Source organism: Ambystoma mexicanum, chromosome 2q (genome assembly GCF_040938575.1).
Source record: "Ambystoma mexicanum isolate Mex_15411 chromosome 2q, UKY_AmexF1_1, whole genome shotgun sequence".
NCBI classification, from domain to species: Eukaryota; Metazoa; Chordata; class Amphibia; order Caudata; family Ambystomatidae; genus Ambystoma; species Ambystoma mexicanum.
In genome coordinates this window covers 1,011,892,567-1,011,912,984 of record NC_090924.1, presented here as the reverse complement: position 1 = coordinate 1,011,912,984, position 20,418 = coordinate 1,011,892,567, and the positions used below count along the sequence as shown (strand labels likewise).

Sequence of the window (20,418 nt, the reverse complement as noted above, 5' to 3'; positions counted from 1 at the left end):
AGTGCATCAACTGTATGGTTAAAATGTCACAGATCAATAACGAAGGCACCAGCAATAGAGATAGGAAGGAACGTAAGATGGTTGAAACAATAGGCAGAATGCTGGCCTATACCGATAGACACAGTTCTGTGTGGAGATCCCCCCACCTGGGCAACCTGTAAAATAAAGATATATAGCACAAGCCCAGTCCATATATTGTTCAATAGCCTTATTTCCTCCTATTAAGGTTTTACCCCCCCAATGTACCTGGTGGAGTAGAGTTCTTCGAAGACGCGTCGAAGGATCCTCCTTCAGGAGCCACGGATCGTCGAGAGGCGTCGAAGAAGGTGAACTTGTCGTCGACGGCGGCGATGAGAAGTTCAAGGGTGCCAAGACCCCGAGACTTATCCACAAAGTCTAACTCCCTGGCTTCACACGCACTTGCGACGTCCTGCGAGGAGGAGGTGTGCGGGGCACCTCGCCGATGGATTGTTCAGGACAGCAAAGAGTTTCAGAAGATCTGTGGCCCAACAAGGGCGTTGAGTCGTCGAAGTCTTTGTGGCCTTCAGGTGGTGGGAAACCCACTGGCGGATTCTCCTCGGCGCGTTGGTCGTCCTCGATTTTCTCCGGCGGGACAAAGCGGTCGACGTTGCGGACAATGGAGTCCTTGGATTCAATGTTCTTAGGCAAAGGAGCGGGCGGCTGCGGTCGTCGGCAGCACGGCCTCAAGTGGTCCCCACGGCTGGGCAACACAACTTCGACGGGCCTCCAGCGGTTACACAAACCTGCAAACCCTGGTCGACAGCAATAGACTTCGACAGCTGCGAAGTCCGGGTGCTTTGATTCGTTCTCCTCAGCGGTCCCGTCTCGGGTCGGCAGCCTTTCGAGGGTCTGACTTCCAGGGAGCTTCGGCGAAGGTTAGCGATGCTCGATGGTCCCTCGGAGCATGGGAAGAGGGCGCCTTACCAGGTCCTCTCTCGGATCAGTCCTTGACGAGTTCTGCAGCTTTCAGATCAGGTCGAAGCAAATGCAACAGCACGTCTTCGTCTTCCAGCTCGGCGTCGAGGATCAGCAGTTCAAGTTACTCTTCAAGTGTAGACACAGCTTCTGAATAATTTCCAGTGGTGAGAGGTCCCCAGATATACTATCTTGTCTCTCATCCACACTGCTGGGTCACTCTCAGCAGCCAATCATACAGAAGGGCATTCATGCAGACAGTAAGCCAATCAGGCACACAGTGCATTCAGGCCATCCTCCTCCCTCTCAGACACTCACAACAAGGAATGTGGATTGGGACAAGTACCCAGTCATTCAACACTACACACTGCATTCAGGCCAGTTTCGGGTAGGGCTTTCTCAGTCTTTGTCTCTCATACCAGAAACCACACAGCCACAACAAGAAGTTCATATTGGTCACACACTCCATTCACCCAGGACCCACCCAAAGGAGGTACCGACAACATACAGTCACTGGGAAGGCTCCAGTCAGTCTGGACTGGACTTCACAACAACACCATATATGGAACTTCCACCCAATAGCCAGTCAGGGGGAAGGGACAGAGTCAGGGCTTCCCAGGACTTTGGGAAAACAAGGTAATAGGTAATAGAAAGCAAGAGGCCACAGGGGTCATCTTGTTTTCCATCAGGAATCAACTGATTCCAACGGCAGGGCCTGGGGATCCCCAAAATGGAGGATATACAGCGCACCTGTGAAAGTCAGCATGGAGCTGCCACCAGCCCATGCCCTGCTCTGCGGGCCACCCACAGGTGCCCAAAAACATACACTAGGGGCACAGGGTTGTACCCCCACCCATGGGTGCCGTAAGGGTATCCCACGGGTCTGTTCACCAAACCAAAAGAGAGAGAGCTGCACCGCCAGGAGTCCCACATGAACTCCTGCGCAGAAAATACGACAGAACACACGATAAAAAGGCAGTAAAGGACAAGGATACGGAGGCCCTTTCCCTCTGATGCATTTCCAGCATCACAGATTGACAGTCGGCAGTTACATGCTCGACGCCCAAGTATCATCTGAGGTTTCATAGCCGTCATATATAGATGTTAATGATCTCAAAAAATCCTTTTTAAGTAAAGGTTTAAAAACCTTTTCCTGGCTTTTTTGTGGTAAAGGTGTCGAAGAATGTACAGTCAGCATCAATGATATTTGTATCGGCTTCAATGACGTTGATGGTGTCGATGTCGTGGCATCTATGGTGTTGATAGCTTGACTTTGGTCTTGTGCTTTGAGGGACTTGACCCAGGACTCAACGGTTTCTTTGATGATTTCTCATCTTGTCGATTATTCAAAGACTCTCCAATAGTACTAAGCTTCTGACCCGGGCTCAAGGGTGTGTAGGGTTTTGCCTTAGCCTCATGCTTGTCATCGACAGTAGCATGGCCACTTTTCTTCTTATGTTTTGAGGAGGATGGGGCCTGATCCTCGATGATTTTGCACATTTTCTTCCTAAAGAGTTCTCAATCATCTTTGGAGAAGGATTTGGTTGGGCAGACTATGTTCCTTTCATCTGAGGAAGAAGATGATGAAGAAGGTGATCTTTATATAGGTGGAACTGCGCAGTTAGGCAGACAGGAAGTAACTGCTGACACACTACCATTCTGTCATTTTGTGAAGGTGAAAAACAGGCTACAAATTTGTCCATCTTTATTTTTCACAGAGATTTTGCAATGCATTGATCTTTTTTTCATTCAGATTCATTCCACTTATTGTTCTGTAAAGGGAGCATGCTGCTCCATGATGCAAGGCTAAACAGTGACACATATTGTTGCCACTACACAAACAATGCAACTTTATGTTCCCCCACCCATGCTAAACCAGCTAATTATGATAAGAAAGGAGACCTGCAAACAGAGGAGGAACAGTCGATCTCCTTGAGAAAGGCACAACACAGCTTCTGAGTGCATAGTCCATTTTGTAAAGCCCTGGACTACTGTGTTGCCTGTAAGAGCTTCTTTACTCTACCCTGCCTTTTGAGAAAGAGCATGCAGCTTGCACCTTGATGCTTGGCTAAACACAGGCACATTTTTAGTGAGAGGGCTATTCTGATGTGTGTGAGTGTGCTATTATTTTAATCTGTGTTAGTGGCATTGTGCACTCCTGTGGCACCAGGAAATAGCACTTGGTGTACAGAAGTGCCCTATCACAGGCTTCAAACATTAAATGTACAAGGTTGCCGTATATTAGGTTGTTAATTGGTGGCGCTTTACAATTCGATACTTACAAGTGCGTTCAGCAGGCCTTTAACACACATGGTTAATAAATAGGTGGTGTTGTGCTATTTGCGGTTCATCGAATATGAGACTTATCCTTTAGGTGGTTGGATAAAGTTTGTTTTCTGACTTTCTTGTTTTAAATGATGTAATGAACAGTATGCTTGGAATTTGGGAACTGTCTTAGAGTTTGTTTTACAAATTTTTCTTTTCCTTTCATTGTTGTTCATTTCATTCTATTGATTTGTTGTCTTCACTATCAATATGGGTATTTTGCAATGTACACTTTATATTGTGATTATCTATTTGAATGATTATGTTGATAATTTAAATATTTTCAACTGACATTTTTCTAAGATGGTTTTGCTGATCCACTGTCATCAATTTGAGAATGTTTGAACGGAAATCATAATTTTTAATTTTAGAATATTTAATGTCATTGTGACCCAATGTCACTTAGGTAGCTCAGATTAATGTTTTCTATTTTACTGGCCATGGAATAAACAAGCAAGGCTGACTGACTGAAGGGGTTACGTTCCCGAAGATATTTTTGACAAAGGGATGGAGATTCTGGAGGAAATATTTAATTAATATGCCCCATTGAAACAAAAAAAGACCAGGAAGTCTAAACCCTGGTTTGGCCTCGATCTCGCCCTGTTATGGAAACAGTTACACCAAGCTAATATCACCTGGAGATTCTCTAAAGTAAACAGTAACTCTGATAGAGAAAAGACCGTTTTAAAAACCTACAACAGAGATCAAGCAAGCATGGAACCAAGCCAAGGCAGTATTTGAGGTGGTCTCTAGATTGAGAAATCCGGTACACGACTATGACCGCTTCTTAGGATTGGGCAAACAAATGCAATTGCTTCTTCAAAGAAAGGATAGAGAGAGGTTGTTGGACAAGCTACAACCACCCCAGATATGGTACGGAGAAAGCCCTTTTGGCTGTGAACGACCGGCTAGAGGCTGCAGATAAGGGGGGTCCATGGTGTTGTTGGACTTATCTGCAGCCTTTGACACTGTGAACCACCTGATCATGTTACAACGTATTGGGCACAAAGTGTGCTATTGGAAGGCTTCACCTCTGAAATGGTGGATCTCTGCTTTGTCCCCCCAGATTTTCAATTTGTACTTCCGCCCGGTGTTTAAGATATTCGAGAAGTATGGTCTGCGGTTTTATTCATACGCAGACAACACTAAGATTTACATTGAGATTCAAAACACCGACAATGTCTTTGAGAGAATCAACCGGTGTATGGAAGAGCTCAATGAGTGGATGACTTATAACCACCTGCAGTTGAATGCATCAAGACAGAGATTACACTGTTTGGACCAAAGTACAAAATGTCAGAAAGACAGAGCCCTCCCCACTTGATTCTAGGGGAACAACTTCAGTACTCTAAAAAAATCCAAAATTTGGGCTGTATGTGGCACGAGACACTGGCAGTGGGGCCCAGGTAGGGACAAAAGGTGAAGCCAGTCTTCTATGCATTGCGATTATTAAAGAATGCGCTCCCCTTTATTCCAACAGAGGATAAGGCAGCTTGTTAGCAGGAATTCCATCCAAACAAGTGGCTAGACCACAGAGAGCTCAGAACGCGGATGTCAGAGTACTAGGACATCTCGGGAAACTGGACCATGTCTCATCAGTGCGGATATCCCTCCACTGGTTGATGGTGGAGGACAGAATTAAATTCAAAGTTGCCTGTCTAGTCTATAAATGTTTGAGAGGGCTGGCACCTGATTATCTTGCTGAAAAGATCATGCAATACCATCCAAGAAGGAAGCTCTGCTCGGAAGATAGATTTCTGACTTGTGTTCCACAAACTAAATGTGTCTCCAGAGGAGATAGAAGATTCAGAGTTTTTGGGCCTAAAGTCTGGAACCAACTTCCACTGGAGATCAGAACGTGTGAGACACTGGACCTCTTTAGGAAAAGGCTGAAAACTTTTCTATTTAAATTAATGGAAGCTATAACCTAATCAAATCCCTGTTTTTCCTCTTGTGCTGATTGTTAGTAGTCATCTGCGCCTGAATACGGTTTACTCTGTCTGGTGCGCGTAATACATTCCTCAAAATCAAAATCAACTCAGTAGTTCCTACTGTGATGCCATGCTGACTGTTTTTGGTTGGTTGGCCCTGAACTGTGGGTAGGGCTACCGGGCTGTAAGTGGCAGCATCGTACCCCCTGAAAGACTGAATTGGAGAAGCTGTTTCCTAGTTATTGCATGACTGACGGATTAGTTGGACAATAATTGAGGATACTGTTGTCAGGACAGGACAGCTGACGCTTGCTGTGAGGAGAATTGAGAGGATTAAGTAAGTTACAGACATATTTCAGGTGAGGAGTGATGTAAACAGAGTCCTTGACTAAGTAGGGTTGTATTTATTATTTCCTCAGAAGATTGTCCCCTCCGTTCACATAATGACCAGAAAACCTCTAATTAACTTTGTCAACACTGTCATAAAACAATGTGAAATGAGACAAACATTTATAAAAAAATGGTTGTTTATAAAGTTGCACACTGCAGGTAGCTTTATCTCAGCATATATGATTAATTGTCTGTCCGAAATTGATCCTGATTATATAGTATTGGAATTTTCTTACATTGAACCATACAAATACAGAGATTCTTTGGGCATGATTGTCATCAGAAGACTGCCACAACCAAGGGAGCCATCTGAATTACGTATTTTGTCCTTTTCCTGTTTCACTAGTGGAAAATGGTGGTGCTCAACTGGGCGCCATGCCAGGTGGATGCCACGCTGAAGAAATTCTTCTAGCGTCTTAGAATGATGAAGCTTGTACTTCTGTATCTTAGTTTTCAACGATAAATGTAAGTGATCATTCAAAGAGAGTTTGCACACATTTACACATTGCCAATGCAATTTGAGTACTTTAGTCTTCCTGCGTACCTCCTTGCTCACCCACAGAGATCTCAAAATACATCAAGGACCCTTCTTGAACTCAGCTTATTTGAACATAGATATCTCCAGGTCTGTGTTCTCTGCCATGGTTGCCAGTGCAGGTTGTAATACAGTTGAAGACTCTCTGCATAATAAGTCATGCATTTTACCCGTTAGGGCCCAACTGTTTCAGAAATAAACGTACACCTTATCAACCAACTCATGCCCTATGTTCAACCAAGGCCAAACTCCTTACTGTTCCTAAGTTCAGAAGTCACAGAATAATAATACGCTCAGCCCCTGCCCATGAGATAGGAGACTAGACCCCAGTGGCCACTGTGTTGCACTTCAAAAGTACTGTATAACATGGCATTACATAAAATGGCTAGTGAGTATTTGTTATCACCTTTTGTTATTGCAAAAATGTGATCCTGTTTTCTTTTTTCACTCAATGAATAATACTTACTATTTATTTTGAGCTACAAATGGCATTCATTGGTGTATGCAATGTAAGTATAGTATGATTGATTGAGCTGTTAATTACTCTGTTACTGTTTGTGAATGCCTTTATTTTATTTCTTCTATTGTCATACGTTTCGAGAGCTGAAAAGGAAATGCTTTGGGTTTTTTGTTAAATACAGTTCATTTTATTGTTTTTCCTTTATTAAACTTGATGATGGCATGCTCTGAGGGTTTGGGGCTCCTCTGCATGTCACTAATGAATAATTCAATATGATTGCCCTAATGTCTTTATCCATTCATGCCATATTGAAGGGTTTGACCAAAATATTTCTCAACATTATTTTTTACATTTTTCATGCTAGTGAATCTTATGTGGTTTGATTTTGCTCTTTTGGGTATTGTTTCATTTTGTAGTGGATAAATCAATTCTGTTCCTGCTCGATTCATTCTTTCGATGACAAATGTGGAAAATGTCTACTTCTAAATCATTGCAATATGTTAGAAACTTAGTCAAAGAAGTTTTTATTGGATGTACAATTTCTTTTCTCCCAAAACATTTTACAACACAATATACTTCACCTTGTTTTTAATACAATGCACGCTTCTGGTATGCAATTGAGAGAAGATGGATCTGTTTTTTCTGTGTAGCTTGGTTTGTACTGTGTTGTTCAGGATATATATCTTCAAATCCAGTTATTACATCTAGCTTTAGGAAATATTCTCTGTTAAATGGTTTGTGCATATTATGGTTACTGATGTTCTTGAAGAATTGTTCAATGATTTTTCTTTTCATGTCACAAATAATTATTAAAAGTCATGAATAAGTCATGAATAAACCTGATCTCGATGATGATATGTGCTGTATCAAATTCTCCCACCACACTATGGTTAAATTGCATACAATGGGGGAAACCTCACCCTCATAGCAGGTCCAGGATTTACTTGTATTATTGCTGATCAAATATGAAGAACTTGCTGCTCAAAGGTCAAACATTGTGAGTGATAACCTTAGCATAGGATGGATGATTCATCTCAGGTGGACCTGGAATGGACCCATGGAACTATTCAATGAGTGTGGCATTGCGAGAATGTATTTTGCAAAAGAAATAAATGGTTACATGGTTGGAATGTTTACTGTCAAATAATGACATTATCTCAATACATTTCACAATTTGATAAGGGTGAATCTTCAATCTTACTCTAACTGTAAAACTGATGTTTTAAGAAGCCTAAAAAGAATGATGTGCATCGACAGCATTTGACCTACTCCCAAGGACACCGAGTAGATGTAGATTCGGGGTCATGCTGGGATTACTTCAGTAGACACAGAGGAAGTATATAAACAATGATTTAGAAAGGGTTAATTATGCTCTCTGTGTTTAAGCGCATTGAGTTGTGCCTATGTAGTTGTTTAATTTCAAAATGCAAGTATTTACCAAAGTTTAAGGCACACATATGGTGTTCTTGTATGTTTAATTCAAATAAAGAATGCTCATTTGCTAGCAAGAGCCAGCCAGCACCAGTGATGGGGACTAAACCAGTTCAAGGCCAGATCACTTCTCAAGTGATGTTCTTTTGGGGAATCATCAATGAGGTGGTGTAGATAGTGCTTGAATGGGGAGGTGTGAGTGGAACATCGCAAGTTAAACATGATATTGATGGTTGAGCCCACTAGACTAAATATAAAATGAGCTTAAAATGTGTATCATTAGTGAATGCATAGTATGAGACTTAGTCCCTTTTACATATGGCAGCGATCATCTTTTTTTTTTCTTTTTTTTTTCCTTCGGGAGATCGACTGCGCAAGCAGTGCAAATCTCCCAAGGAAAAATCATAAAAGTCATTCGCACCCCGGATGAACCCCGGGGGGTGCAAATTACTTTCATGCCCGCTCAGGAGGGCAAACATGGCCGGTAACGGCCCACTGTCTGAGCTGAGGCTTTTGCTTTACACGGACCTAGCTTACCTGGGGTTGGCGTGCTGTTACCACCCATTCCGCCCTCCTGAGCAGGCATGAATGCCATAGTTTTTCATACTCTAAAATAACAGATTAATGATTGATAGTAACTTGTTGCATATGTATTGCCTCATCACCAAAGTCTCAAAGCACTGTAATGACAGATTCTACTACTTCTCAACTCTATGATGCTCATGTTATTGACATCGAAAGGATAGAAGGCTGACTTTATTTGCTGGGATTTAAGATCAGAACAGTCCCGTTATGCACAGGTCTTTAGAGAAGATGCTACAGTCTATTGAACTATCTTACCATCTTTTCATTTTTAATGTCATTGGAAAATACTGGTATCTATAAACAAGACAATATAAGATTCATTCATAGACGAATATCAAAAACGGATATGCAGACTAGGTAGTTTGTATGGCATAGAGCATGCGTGTATGGTATATGGGCAGATTAAATGGATCTGTTTAAAGTTGGCAATGAAGAAATAATATATTGATAATGCAAACGTAAATATAGAGTTAGAGTCTAAGTAGAGTGTATATGGTTGTTCAAAGGTAAGTAACTAGGCAGATTATAAAGGCAACCATTAGAGCGATTAGTATGTGGAACCCCCAAGGCATTTTTCAAATATTTCATTCAATTCAGTTAATGCTCATATCCTTTCCTTTGGCTACACTGTAAGCAAAAGAAGCCCACCGAATCTGAACTTAACTGATACCATGGGCATGATGCAGCATCCACCTGTACTATAATAGCTTCCACATGTATAGGGGCGCCATGTCATGACTTCCTCTAAAAACACTGGTGCTTACCATCACTTTTACCCTTTTGAAGGGGCAGTGATTACTGCTGCATTCTTCACAAGGCTCTGCCTTTCATGCCTGCCTGAACATGTGACATGAGAAAAGGGACCTGACAGGAGGAGTTGGAGGCAGCGTGAGCTGTATTTTCTTTAACAGGTGGACTCTAATGGCCAGCAGTGCTAAACTAGCAAAATGAAGTAGCAGCACTATGGTGTTGCATCGCGCGTTGTGAGGTGACACTGCTTAATATATGCTTTGTATTAATGGATGCAAATTAAATATGCAGTCATTTCCTTTAACTAAACTATACATTATTTGTAAGTGAAAAGTACTTTTTAACTGCAGAAACATTAATTCTGCTCCTACTTCTGAAAAGTAAATATGCTCAGAGAACCTATTGTTCTAGTAAACCTATTAAGTCACAAGATCTGTGGATCTGGTGCCTGTTTTACTTTTTAAGCCCCAGGATGTGTTTATTTCCCTCCCTCTGGAAAATATTCACTCAGAAAATAGCCTAGAGTGTAAACATATTGGTTATACTAGGCATATGAAGGCATTGTTGGGTGATTTAGCTAGGACAGTATCTGCACGCATGAGGTTCTACCTTAGTATGTCGCAGGCAGATCCTGGCAACATTTGGCCATTTGAGGTTGTGCTTGATATATTTAGATGTTGCTTTGCCTAGTGTCTTTAACTTGCCGGGTAATAAAAGGAGCAACAGACCCTGACTCAGATGTCTCTTTGGCAGCATCTTCACCAAACCAAAAATCCAATCAGAAAAGTGGACCAAAAATGAACAACCTACCAAAATGTCGACTTGAAAAAAGTAGGAAGTACATTTTGGGGGTTGGGATTGACAGTTGTTGGAGAGCGTGAAGACCAAGGACAGTGGTAGCCTCATGGTTCCTTGCTGCAAACACTTTAGTGTATAAAGCACAAGCAACGTTGTAGAGGGTAAGGATAACTGGGGAGGAATAACGAGAAGGTAGTTCTCAAAGGGTAGTTCAATGCAATTGTACTTTAGGGGTTAAACAATACAATTCAGTGGCATTTTACAATTTCAAAAATATGAAGCAGATATATTTGTTTTGTAGTCTTCATTTTAATAGTAGATTTTGAGGTTAGTAATATCCTTGTTATTTACTAATCATGATGTGACATGAATCAGTATTTATTATGGGTTTAGGCCCTCATTAACTCATTATTTGCACCAATGACCATACAATCAAAAATACCTCCTATGATACCCACATCAACTTCAGTCTAAGAAAAGGCCCCACCACTGGCATTTTTCAAGAGGGTACATGAAGATAGCTGTCTGCTCAACAACCCTGCTTGCAACATAAGTAGTCTTGTTTGTTGATGGTCCATCCCATTTTAGTAATCATAAGTCTGAGAGAATTTGAGGAGACCTGTCGACAGCAACATATTGTAAAAGAATGCCTCGGGCAGGGAGGGGCAGTTCCGGTCCTCTACCTGCGAACATGTACTGAAAATCATAAACCCTTGTGTGACAAACGGTTATTGCCAACGCAGTGAGGACTGGGAGGATAGCTTAGTAGACTAATTAGAAGAATAGCTAAAAATGTGTAGCATTAGTGAACGCATAGTATGAGACTTAATCCCTTTTACATATGGCAGTGGTCAAGGCGTTTGTCTTGGAAACAAGACCACGCATAGCAACACAGTTTTGAATCCCGGTCTTGCGCTTAGAAACTGGTCTCTGGCATTAAGCGCGTTATAAAAGAACAATTCATTATAATTTTGAATTTTCCTTTACTACGGGGGTAAGAGGGACGGGTTGTTAAGGCAGACAAATGGCAACGCAAAATTGCAATCCGCTGCTGCACATTTTATGTGACACTAGCCCTAATTTGCTAATAAGCATGAAACATTTAAGTGTGCATCTCTCATTAACCATATGATGACATCACTTCCTCTTCATTATAAGATTTAAAGATGCCACTGTTAAAAGAATAGCCAGTTAGGGGAGGAAGGATAGCTCAGGGGCAACACATTTGTCCTGGAAGCAAAACAATGCAGCGCAACACAGGCGCGAATCCCGATCCCGCGCTTAAAACCACTCTTTGGTATTAAGCGTGTTATAAAAGAATAATTATAATAAGAGTCAATGGACAGCAAACGTATAAGGTTGATGTTATACTCTTACATCATAACTTGACCTGTACATCATATAGTTTCCTGGGAAACCATCAGCCCAATTTGTAAAGTAGACTCCGCTTCCATCTGTCCAGAGGTACTTATCTTCAGCGTTGATATCATTGAGTCCAATCCAGATGCTGACGTGCACTTCGTTTAAATGGTAGAAGAGGAAGTCTGAAAGAAACATATAAATTAATTGTCTGTGTATAGACTAGAATTAATTGGAGAAGTGGACAATCTTAAATATTGGTTATAAAACACAGAATGCAGAATTTTACTGTCGATACAGCTATTTAACCAATGATTATCCACTTTATCTCCCCAGCGGTCCATGCCAAAGTAATCTTCATTGCATCAAAGCAAATTAATGGAGTGGTATTGTGCAATACACCAAAGAGAGCTTCATTGCACCGATGAAGCGGTGCTGTGGGTACAATGAGAGCAAGGTGGTGAATGGCGATTAGTACTCTTGGGCTTCTGCTGCACTAACAGGAGCAACACTGGCAGGGTGTAAAGTTGTAAATGATCTATTAGGGCATGTGCACTAACCGTGCATGCACTACCATAACAGGAGCAGTGTGGTGTTTCGAAAAGTGTTGCAGCATGACCACAGCAGTCTTTGCATGGAAACAGCACTATATATTTATTTTTTTGCACGACCACCGTTGGCCATTAGCGTAAGCAGCAGTTGTCGATTGGCCTACATGAAACTCTGGAGATTTCCATGTGGGGCCCTTTTGAGCGGGAATAAAGTAAATAATTTGTTACAAAGCTTCCAGCATATTTTGATATTGGGACACTTTGCAAAACATGTCTTTTGATATGCAGTCCATCCCCGGTAAGCAGTGAGGAGCTGCAGGTCGTTGTGGATGAAATCCTAAAGGAAAACGCCTGCCTTATAAAAGCCTACAGGGCAAGACTCTGCCGAACAGGAGGAAGATTCCCTTGGCACTTATCTCTCGCAAGATGAACGCTCCGGCAAACATGCCACATGGTGCTGCAGAACCAAAGGTTTGCTAGAATGACATGTGACATGGGCTGTGCCAGATATCCTTTAAAACACCACCAGGCTATGGTTATAAATACTGCCACTCAACCTGAACCTGCCAATCACAGAGTACCATAAACCTGTCCATGTAACTTCATATGCTAATATTGTATCTGCACTGTTACCAACAACTGTATTTGACTTATTACTACAATGGACGCAGCGCCCTACCTGATGATGGCCCACGTTCACACAGAACACGCCAAACACATTAAATAGGTTCCACAGAATCGTAAATTGACATTGTACAGGGATTCATGAGAAATGTGGTGGTTGAAGGGAAATAGTGGTGATACTAATATGCCACAGACTGTACACATTTTCTAATTCTTCAAGCCAAATCCAATGCCACACCACAAGAAGGGAAGAAGGGAGAAATCAAGACAATGGGCCTCATTCCGAGTATGGCGGTAAGGGATAGCGGCCACCGGTAACGAGACCGGTGGCGGTAATCCCTTACCGCCATACTCCGAGTTCCCTCTGCGCCCTCGCCCTTAACGCCTGCTTTGAGCAGGTGTTAAAGTCGAGGGCGCAAAGGGGCCTCCAAGCCAATAACGGTGACCGTAATGAACGGTCACCGTTATTTGCATCTTCCCCATTCCCATTGAGCCCTATGGGGGCTCATTCGGGAATGGGGAAGAGCCTTGGAGAATGGGGAATCACCGCCCCGCCAACCTTGGAATGGGGCGGTGATTCCGCCATCCACCAAGGCGCTGCCGGTCCGGGTACGGCGTCAACCAAGGCGTTAATAGCGCCATTGCTTAGCACCGTACTCGGAATGAGGCCCACTGAATAAAAACAATAAATAAACAAAACACAACAGTCCTACGAGGTCTTGTGACATTTAGAGCATGCAAGTGTATAGAAAAGGGGGCGAGGGGAGGGGGTTAAGTGCAGGGGGGACCCCAAAGGGGTGGGAAGTGTCTTAGAGCTAATTGCAGAGAACAGGTAAGATTGATTTGCCAGAACGTCAGAAGCGATCGCAACTTCTGTCGTGGAGCTGCTTGACTTTCCCTTTCCAGACCGTTGGGTCCTTTCCACGGTTCCTCTGTTTCTGCTGCTTCACGCTGTGCGACGGAGCTGGCTGCTGTGGCTGGAGGATTTTTGGCATTTCAGTGCACTCATGCTGTATGTATGCAGCGTGCAGCGTGCTCGGCAGGCGGGTGTCTTCGGTGCCTGTCTGTTTGTACTCTGTGGGACTCTTGCTCTGGTGGAGCACTCATTCTGCCTTGGTTGGAAGCTAAAGAGCCTTCAGGTATTTTCTCCTTTGTGAGTGCCGGAGAGTCATGCTTCATTAGCACGCCTCATTTACGTCTCATTAATCTGCGCTGTTTACAAGTGCCAACGAGTGCTGCGCCTGCCTCAGTTCATCATGCCTGCCTCGTAAAATAATTCTTTGCGTAAAAATCAGTTGTCTTATTTAACAATTTACAAGCCTGTCCTGACCTCCTCTAAGCAGGACTCTGATATTGCTGTGCTTAATTCTGTAACTGTGACTGTTTCTCCAGTATCAAACTGGGATCGCTTAGCTGACGTTCTAGCGCTGAGTGCGCCCAAGAGGCAGAGATTATGCATGGGGAATAATGATACTCCTATTGAGCCCACTGATCCAGACAATGAGTGTAATGAGCTTCCCTGTCAAGTAAACAATCTGAGAGTTATTAATGTTGAAAATATTTCTATGAATAATGAGAGCCCCAGGGCAGCTTCCTCAATTGTAACATGCCTGTTAGGAGTAATGGAGATTGGGGCTACCCTTGAGACATGGACTCTCTTTACATCTCAGAGAGAAGTCCACAGGAGCATTTCTCTTCAGATCAATGGACGTGAGTTAAGATTAACATTGCTAAGAAATTGAACATTTATAACAACGTCTCTGACTTTTGTAAATGGTTGGATTTATTGTATAATTATGCCAAGACTTTTCGCCCAGTGAAGTTGGATCAGCCCTGCCAAACTGATAACCCTTTTCCAACTTTGGTATCGCAGATTTCAGTTAAAGTGGATAATTTCTGCCAGATGGACTGCCAACCTGAGAAAATAAACGAGCCCATTCAAAATACACAGATAACAACTGGCTATATGTGTTCTGAAGTACCCATTAACCCTCTGGTTATAGAATCCTTTTTTTTTCTACTGTAGTAAGTGAGAAATTCTAGGGACCGAGTATCTCAATCAAATGGATTCATTTTATTTAGACCATTTTATGTACGTCTTCTTAAGGTACGTTAGCGTATGTAGAACTACATTTTTCTCAATGGTCTCAAAAGTCTGCATTAAATCTACAATCATTGTTGCATTGTCTAGTACAGTAGCATGGTGTATAACATTGCATTTTTGTATTCTAGAATGTTGACAATACACATCAGGTCACATTCTAATTTGATATATTCAATAGATAACGATTTAGGGAGCCCAAGTAGAACTTTTAAAAGTTTTCCATCAAATCTACTTAGTTCCACCTTATACTTTTTGCCCTAAATCTCAGCACAATATAATAAGCATGGAGTCACTTTTGCAGAATATAACATCAATACTGTATTTAAGGAAAATCTGCATTGATTTCCAATAAAGTGACTATGTTTCATTGTTATATTCATGCATTTCCTTTTCGTCTCGCACCAGTGTTGTTTGCAATTCAAATTCTGATCAATGGTGACTCCCAAGTATCTATATGAGTTACTAATTCAACATTTTGATTTGCAAGATTCCACCTCAATTTTTTTCTGGCTTCGTTGTACAGTTTTACTCACGAATGCCATCACCTTTGTTTTACTCAGACACATTTCTAAGCCATTTCTAGCTGCATACCTATCTAACACGGTTAACTTCCGCTGAAGACCTCCTGGGGTATAGTCCACAAGCAGGAGGTCATCAGCGTATCCAAGCCATCCCACCTTCAAGGTGCCAATTCTAACATCATCAGTTAAAATTGTACTAAGAGGCACTGAGGGTTGCGGCTAAGTTCCATCCCTGCTTGACTCCTGCTTGACTCCACGACTAGTGGAAACCAAGCAGGAGACCTTCCCTTCCCCGTCCAATCTTACTCTCACAGAGGTGTTACTATATAAATGTTGTAACATGGATAATAACCCTGCTGGTATATCTCACTGTATCAACTGTTCCCACAGTTTGTTACATAACATAGCATCAAAAGCAGAGCTAAAATCAACAAAAGCACCATACAATGGCAATTTTCTACTATTCCATGCATATTATATTGATGATGTTAGAATCGCAATGTTATGTAATGGTGAGGATTTTGAGAAAAATCCAGATTGAAATCCAGATTGATTCGATGGAAGAATTTGCTTATCAGTTATCCATTTATTCAAGTCACTAAGCAACACTTTATCAAAATATTTTGCTGGGATTTCAAGCATTGCAAGCATTCTATAATGGTTAGGGTTTTTCGAAGCAACCTTTATTATGTATGGGTAGTATTGAACTTTCTTGCCATGATTTGACACTTCCATATGTTTGCCAATCCATATAAAAAGTATCTCTAATGCTTCAGCCCATTTATCAGATGATAGTTTTAGTAAATCATTGCATGTGCCATCAGGGCCTGACGCACATGATGCTGGTAGGGTGTGTATTATCTTATTATGTTCTGACACCATGCAGTACATTCCCATGGAGTTTAAGCTAACTCTAAAGAAACATCAAGCGGATCATATGCACCAAGTGTTTTAGTCATATGTGCTACCCACTCTTGCTCACTCACACTATTGATGGGTAATACCTTATTTTTTGTTCCATTTATTATTGATCATACCCCTTAATTATTGTTTGTCCTTGTCATCTGCAGGTTTTTCCATGTTTCATTATTTTTCTCCTTTCTATGACGCCATAACCACTGCCTATAATGTGTCTTTGCTACTTGTATTCTGACATTAGCATCAACACCCTTTGCATTTCTGAGCTGAATTATAGTTACTCTTAACCTTCTCTTAGCTTCGTGAATTTCTTTATCAAATCTGTGTGTTCATGTTTTAAATTTCATCTTTCACTCATGGAGGTATAGGTTCACTTCTGGAGAAGATTTGTCTTGATCTCTTCTGTGACTTGTTCAAATGCATCAAGTATTGGGGAGTCATTGGCCTGAATGTTTTCAATAAAAGCACTAAGTTCTAGGTCTGCAATAGCATTGGTCTTTTCAAGTTTTACCAGATTCCATTTATTGCGGTTTCCACTATTGTTATGTGTATATTTCCATTCTTCTCATACTCATTCTCATTTCTATCCCTTAATGTTAACAGTAGATACAGTGGTAAATGGTCACTTTCGTCCCTAATTCCCACAGCCATGTCCAGGAAAAATGTGTTCGCACTTTCATTAATAATTATATAGTCGGGATGTAACGGTATAACGGTATACCGTTAAAGATACCGTGAACCACTTAATTGAACAATAATAACCGTCACATTGTTTATACCGGTATACCGTTTATACCGTTAAGTGTGCTTTTCAATCTGATTTGGAAAGGCTGCAGTAAGCAAGTGCTGCACAGTCTTGGTCTTGCACTGTTGGATGTGCCGTCTGCCAAGTAGTTTCAGTTGGAGCAGTTTTTAATGCCATTCCATAAACCACACATGCCTGACATAAAATCAATATGTTAGCAATAGGAAGAATAAATACAGTGCCAAGAAGGAAAAGGGTTTACTTTGGGATGGCGGCTTTGGGATTTATATATTTATAATGGATATTGTTTGCTAAACATATGACAATGGGGGATTTCCCTGGTTCCATCATTGAATTTACATATAATAAGTCACACTGCGAAATTCACTCAGCTCTGTGGGTATTCCCTGCTGCCATACCAAAGGGTAACATGTCCGTGATTACTGAACACCTTTTGGCCCGCAAGTAAACTAAAGGCTGTAAAGTAAAGAGAGCGTGTGTGCGTATGCGCACAAGCGTATACTACCATCAACCTCCCTTGATCTGTGGCATGCAGGTTATCAAGATGGCAACATGTTCATCTTCACCAGTAGCCAATGGGGGAGCTAAAAGCCTAAATGACCACTTAAGAAAAGCTATTCAGTTTGCTTTGCCAGTCGCAGCAGGGCTCCCCCCACAATGCCCTCCTCCTCTTCACACGTGTGTTTGGTGGAAGCAAGGGATGGCATTTCAGTGGAAAGTATGTTGAAAAGCCCAATTCTGGCCCTGTGTACCTGGTTTTGTTTGTGATGATAAATCTGACAATTTATGACCTTTTAGAAAATATTTGTTAAGATTAGTTAACTCCACCTGCTATACCGCGATAACCATGATATACCGTCATTTGGCAAGAAGGTTATCGTACCATCATAAAACTAATACCGTGACACCCCTATTATATAGTCTATGGTCATCATTGATTTTCCACTTATTCTGGTTGGACTTCTATTTGCATCACTTAGGGAATTTCCATTTAATAGTTTTAAATTGTGGGTTTGTAGAAGCTTGCCCCAGGTAACCCCCTGTCGATTTGATACTGGCGGTTTGACTGGGCCAACGTCCTTATTGTCTTCCACAACTCCCATATAATTGCATTAAAATCAACCACCAGAATAATCGGAATTTTAGGTTCACATTCCTCATATATACGAGCCACAGTCTGAAAGTTAATTTTATTGTATTTTCCATTGGGGGATTATATATATTTATGATCACTATGGTTGGTGTCTTTGTGTATTCGCAGTGCAAATAAGTTGCTAATACCATGTCAGCAGACCAAATGGTGTCCTCTCCAATCCATGGATGTCGGATTGATGTTAATAGGCCTACTTTAGGTCTGCCTTTAGGTCCTTTAATTGCTAATATTTGTATGGTTCTACGACCAGCAATTTCGTGTTTCTCACACATCTATGTTTCCTGGAGGGCCAGGAAACTCAGATTTGAAGATGCTTCGTAGAATGGTAATAGACAATTGGTGCAACCGGGAAAATAGGGATTGTGTAATAGTAGGATGTGTCACTATTCACCTAAAGGCTCCTCGAATTTAAAACCTATAATTGATTAGATTTTGTTACCCTTTTATTGACTAAAACATGCCCTTGTTAGTATGCAGATCTATGTTGTTATGTCATTCTGGATTGTTTTTGTTTCTATGTTTTGTGTAGTGCCCCGATACGTGCAGGCATTCGGCACTTAATAAATAAACAAATTAAAACATGTTTTTTTAAAAAGGGCAAGGCGGAGACAGCCCAGGGAGGGGTTGCCAGCCACCAAATCAAACAAGTGCCAGCCTATGGCAGCACCGCAGGCAGGTTAGGGCCTGAAGGCAAGTGTAAGGGGACGGATGCTGAAGGTGATTGGGCAGAGGGTTAGGACCTGGTAGGACTCAAAACGTACCTTGCCGCCAATGTCAGCTACTGAGGGGAGTTAGCAAGGAAGGGAGTGAGGGAAGGAGGAGGAGAAGAGTAGAGTCTCGAGGAGCTTGCAGAAATTGAGATCAGGCTCAAGACAGAGGGGGAGAGGGAGGCTGTTCCAAAGGAGAGAGCCAGCCGAGGAAAGAGATCTGCCATCAGCTCTCTGTTTGGTGAAGCGTTTGACCAGCAGAGACTTGGAGCCGGAGAATCGTAGGTATATAGAAGGAGAGTATTTAATGAGAGCAAGTTGCAGATAGCATGGCCCCAGTCCCCAGACAGCCTTGTGGATGATGCAGAGAGATTTGAACTTGATTCGTGCTGCAATCGGAAGCCAGTGGAGAGACATTAGGGCTGGTGAGAAACGGTCCCTGGGCTTGAGGCCAAGGATAAGTCATGCAGCCCTATTCTGGATTATTTGGAGAGGGCAGAGAGAAGAAGAATGTAGATTAAGGAAGAGGCTGTTGCAGTAGTCCAGCCTGGAGAAAACCTGAGCTCTAGAGACATTGAGTTTCTGGGGAAAAGTGTGGAAAGGGAGAATACCTCTATGGAGGTGAAGTTGAAAGTGGGCCTTCCTGGCAAGGTCCAAAATATGAGGAGTGAAGGAAAGAGATGAGTCGAACAAGACTCCAAGATTTTTGGTGTTAAGAGTCAGGAGAGGGAGGAGAGCCCATAGTGGGTGGCCAGAGAGCAGGGGGAAATAGGGGCAGGAGTCCTGATAGGAAGGATCTCTGTTTTGCTGGCTTTGAGGCAGAGGTCATTAGAGGTGCACCAAGACTGGATGGTGGATAAGCAGTCTGGGATAACAGAGGAGGTGGGAGGAGAAGAAGAAGGGAATTTGAAGAAAAGTTGGTTGTCATCTGCATAGTACTGGAAGTGAGGGAAGGAGGTGATCAAATGTGCAAGAGGAGCAACGTAGATGAGAGCATAGAGAAACACCAGAGGTAGTGATGGAGGAGGAGAAAGGGTCAAGGATCAACTGGTACTGGCGATCGGTGAGGAAGGAGGTCAACCACTCCAGTGCCAGAGTATGGAGTGGTTAACATTGTTGAAGGCAGAAAAGAGGCCAATGAGAATAGGGGGATAGAGTCAGAATTAGCAAGAAGTGCTTCACAGGTGTTCAGGAGAGAAGTTTCTGTGCCTCTGGATGCTCCAAATCCAGATTGATGGTTACGTAAGCAACTAGCGAGTTCAGTGTGTTGGGTCAGTTGGGGGAAGACCAATTTTTTCAGAAGTTTCACAAGGAAGGGAGTGATAGACATCGGACGGTAGTTGGCTGGACAAGAGGGGTCAGCAGATGGCTTTTTAAAAGGGGTTGCACAAGGGAGTGCTTGAGAGAGGAAGGGAAAGAACCATATGCAAGAGAGTGATTGCAGAAATAAGTGGGACCACGAGCGAGGGAGCAGATATTGTCCTTGATAGTTCTGGAAGAACAGGGAGAGATCTGTTTGGATGAGACCTTCATAGAGCAGACTACTCTAGTGACTGTGTCCAGGGTGACTGGAG

The 20,418-nt window shown here is 42.3% G+C and overlaps 1 protein-coding gene across 1 annotated transcript in view; it reads right to left on the bottom strand.

Annotated features, from left to right (window-relative positions):
- Positions 1 to 20,418, bottom strand: part of LOC138569908 (macrophage mannose receptor 1-like) — a 745,141-nt gene that overhangs the window by 158,662 nt on the left and 566,061 nt on the right. Inside the window, exon 22 of the mRNA XM_069648337.1 lies at positions 11,519 to 11,685. Coding sequence (XP_069504438.1) covers positions 11,519 to 11,685 — 167 coding nt within the window. The remainder of the gene's footprint in view (positions 1 to 11,518; positions 11,686 to 20,418) is intronic.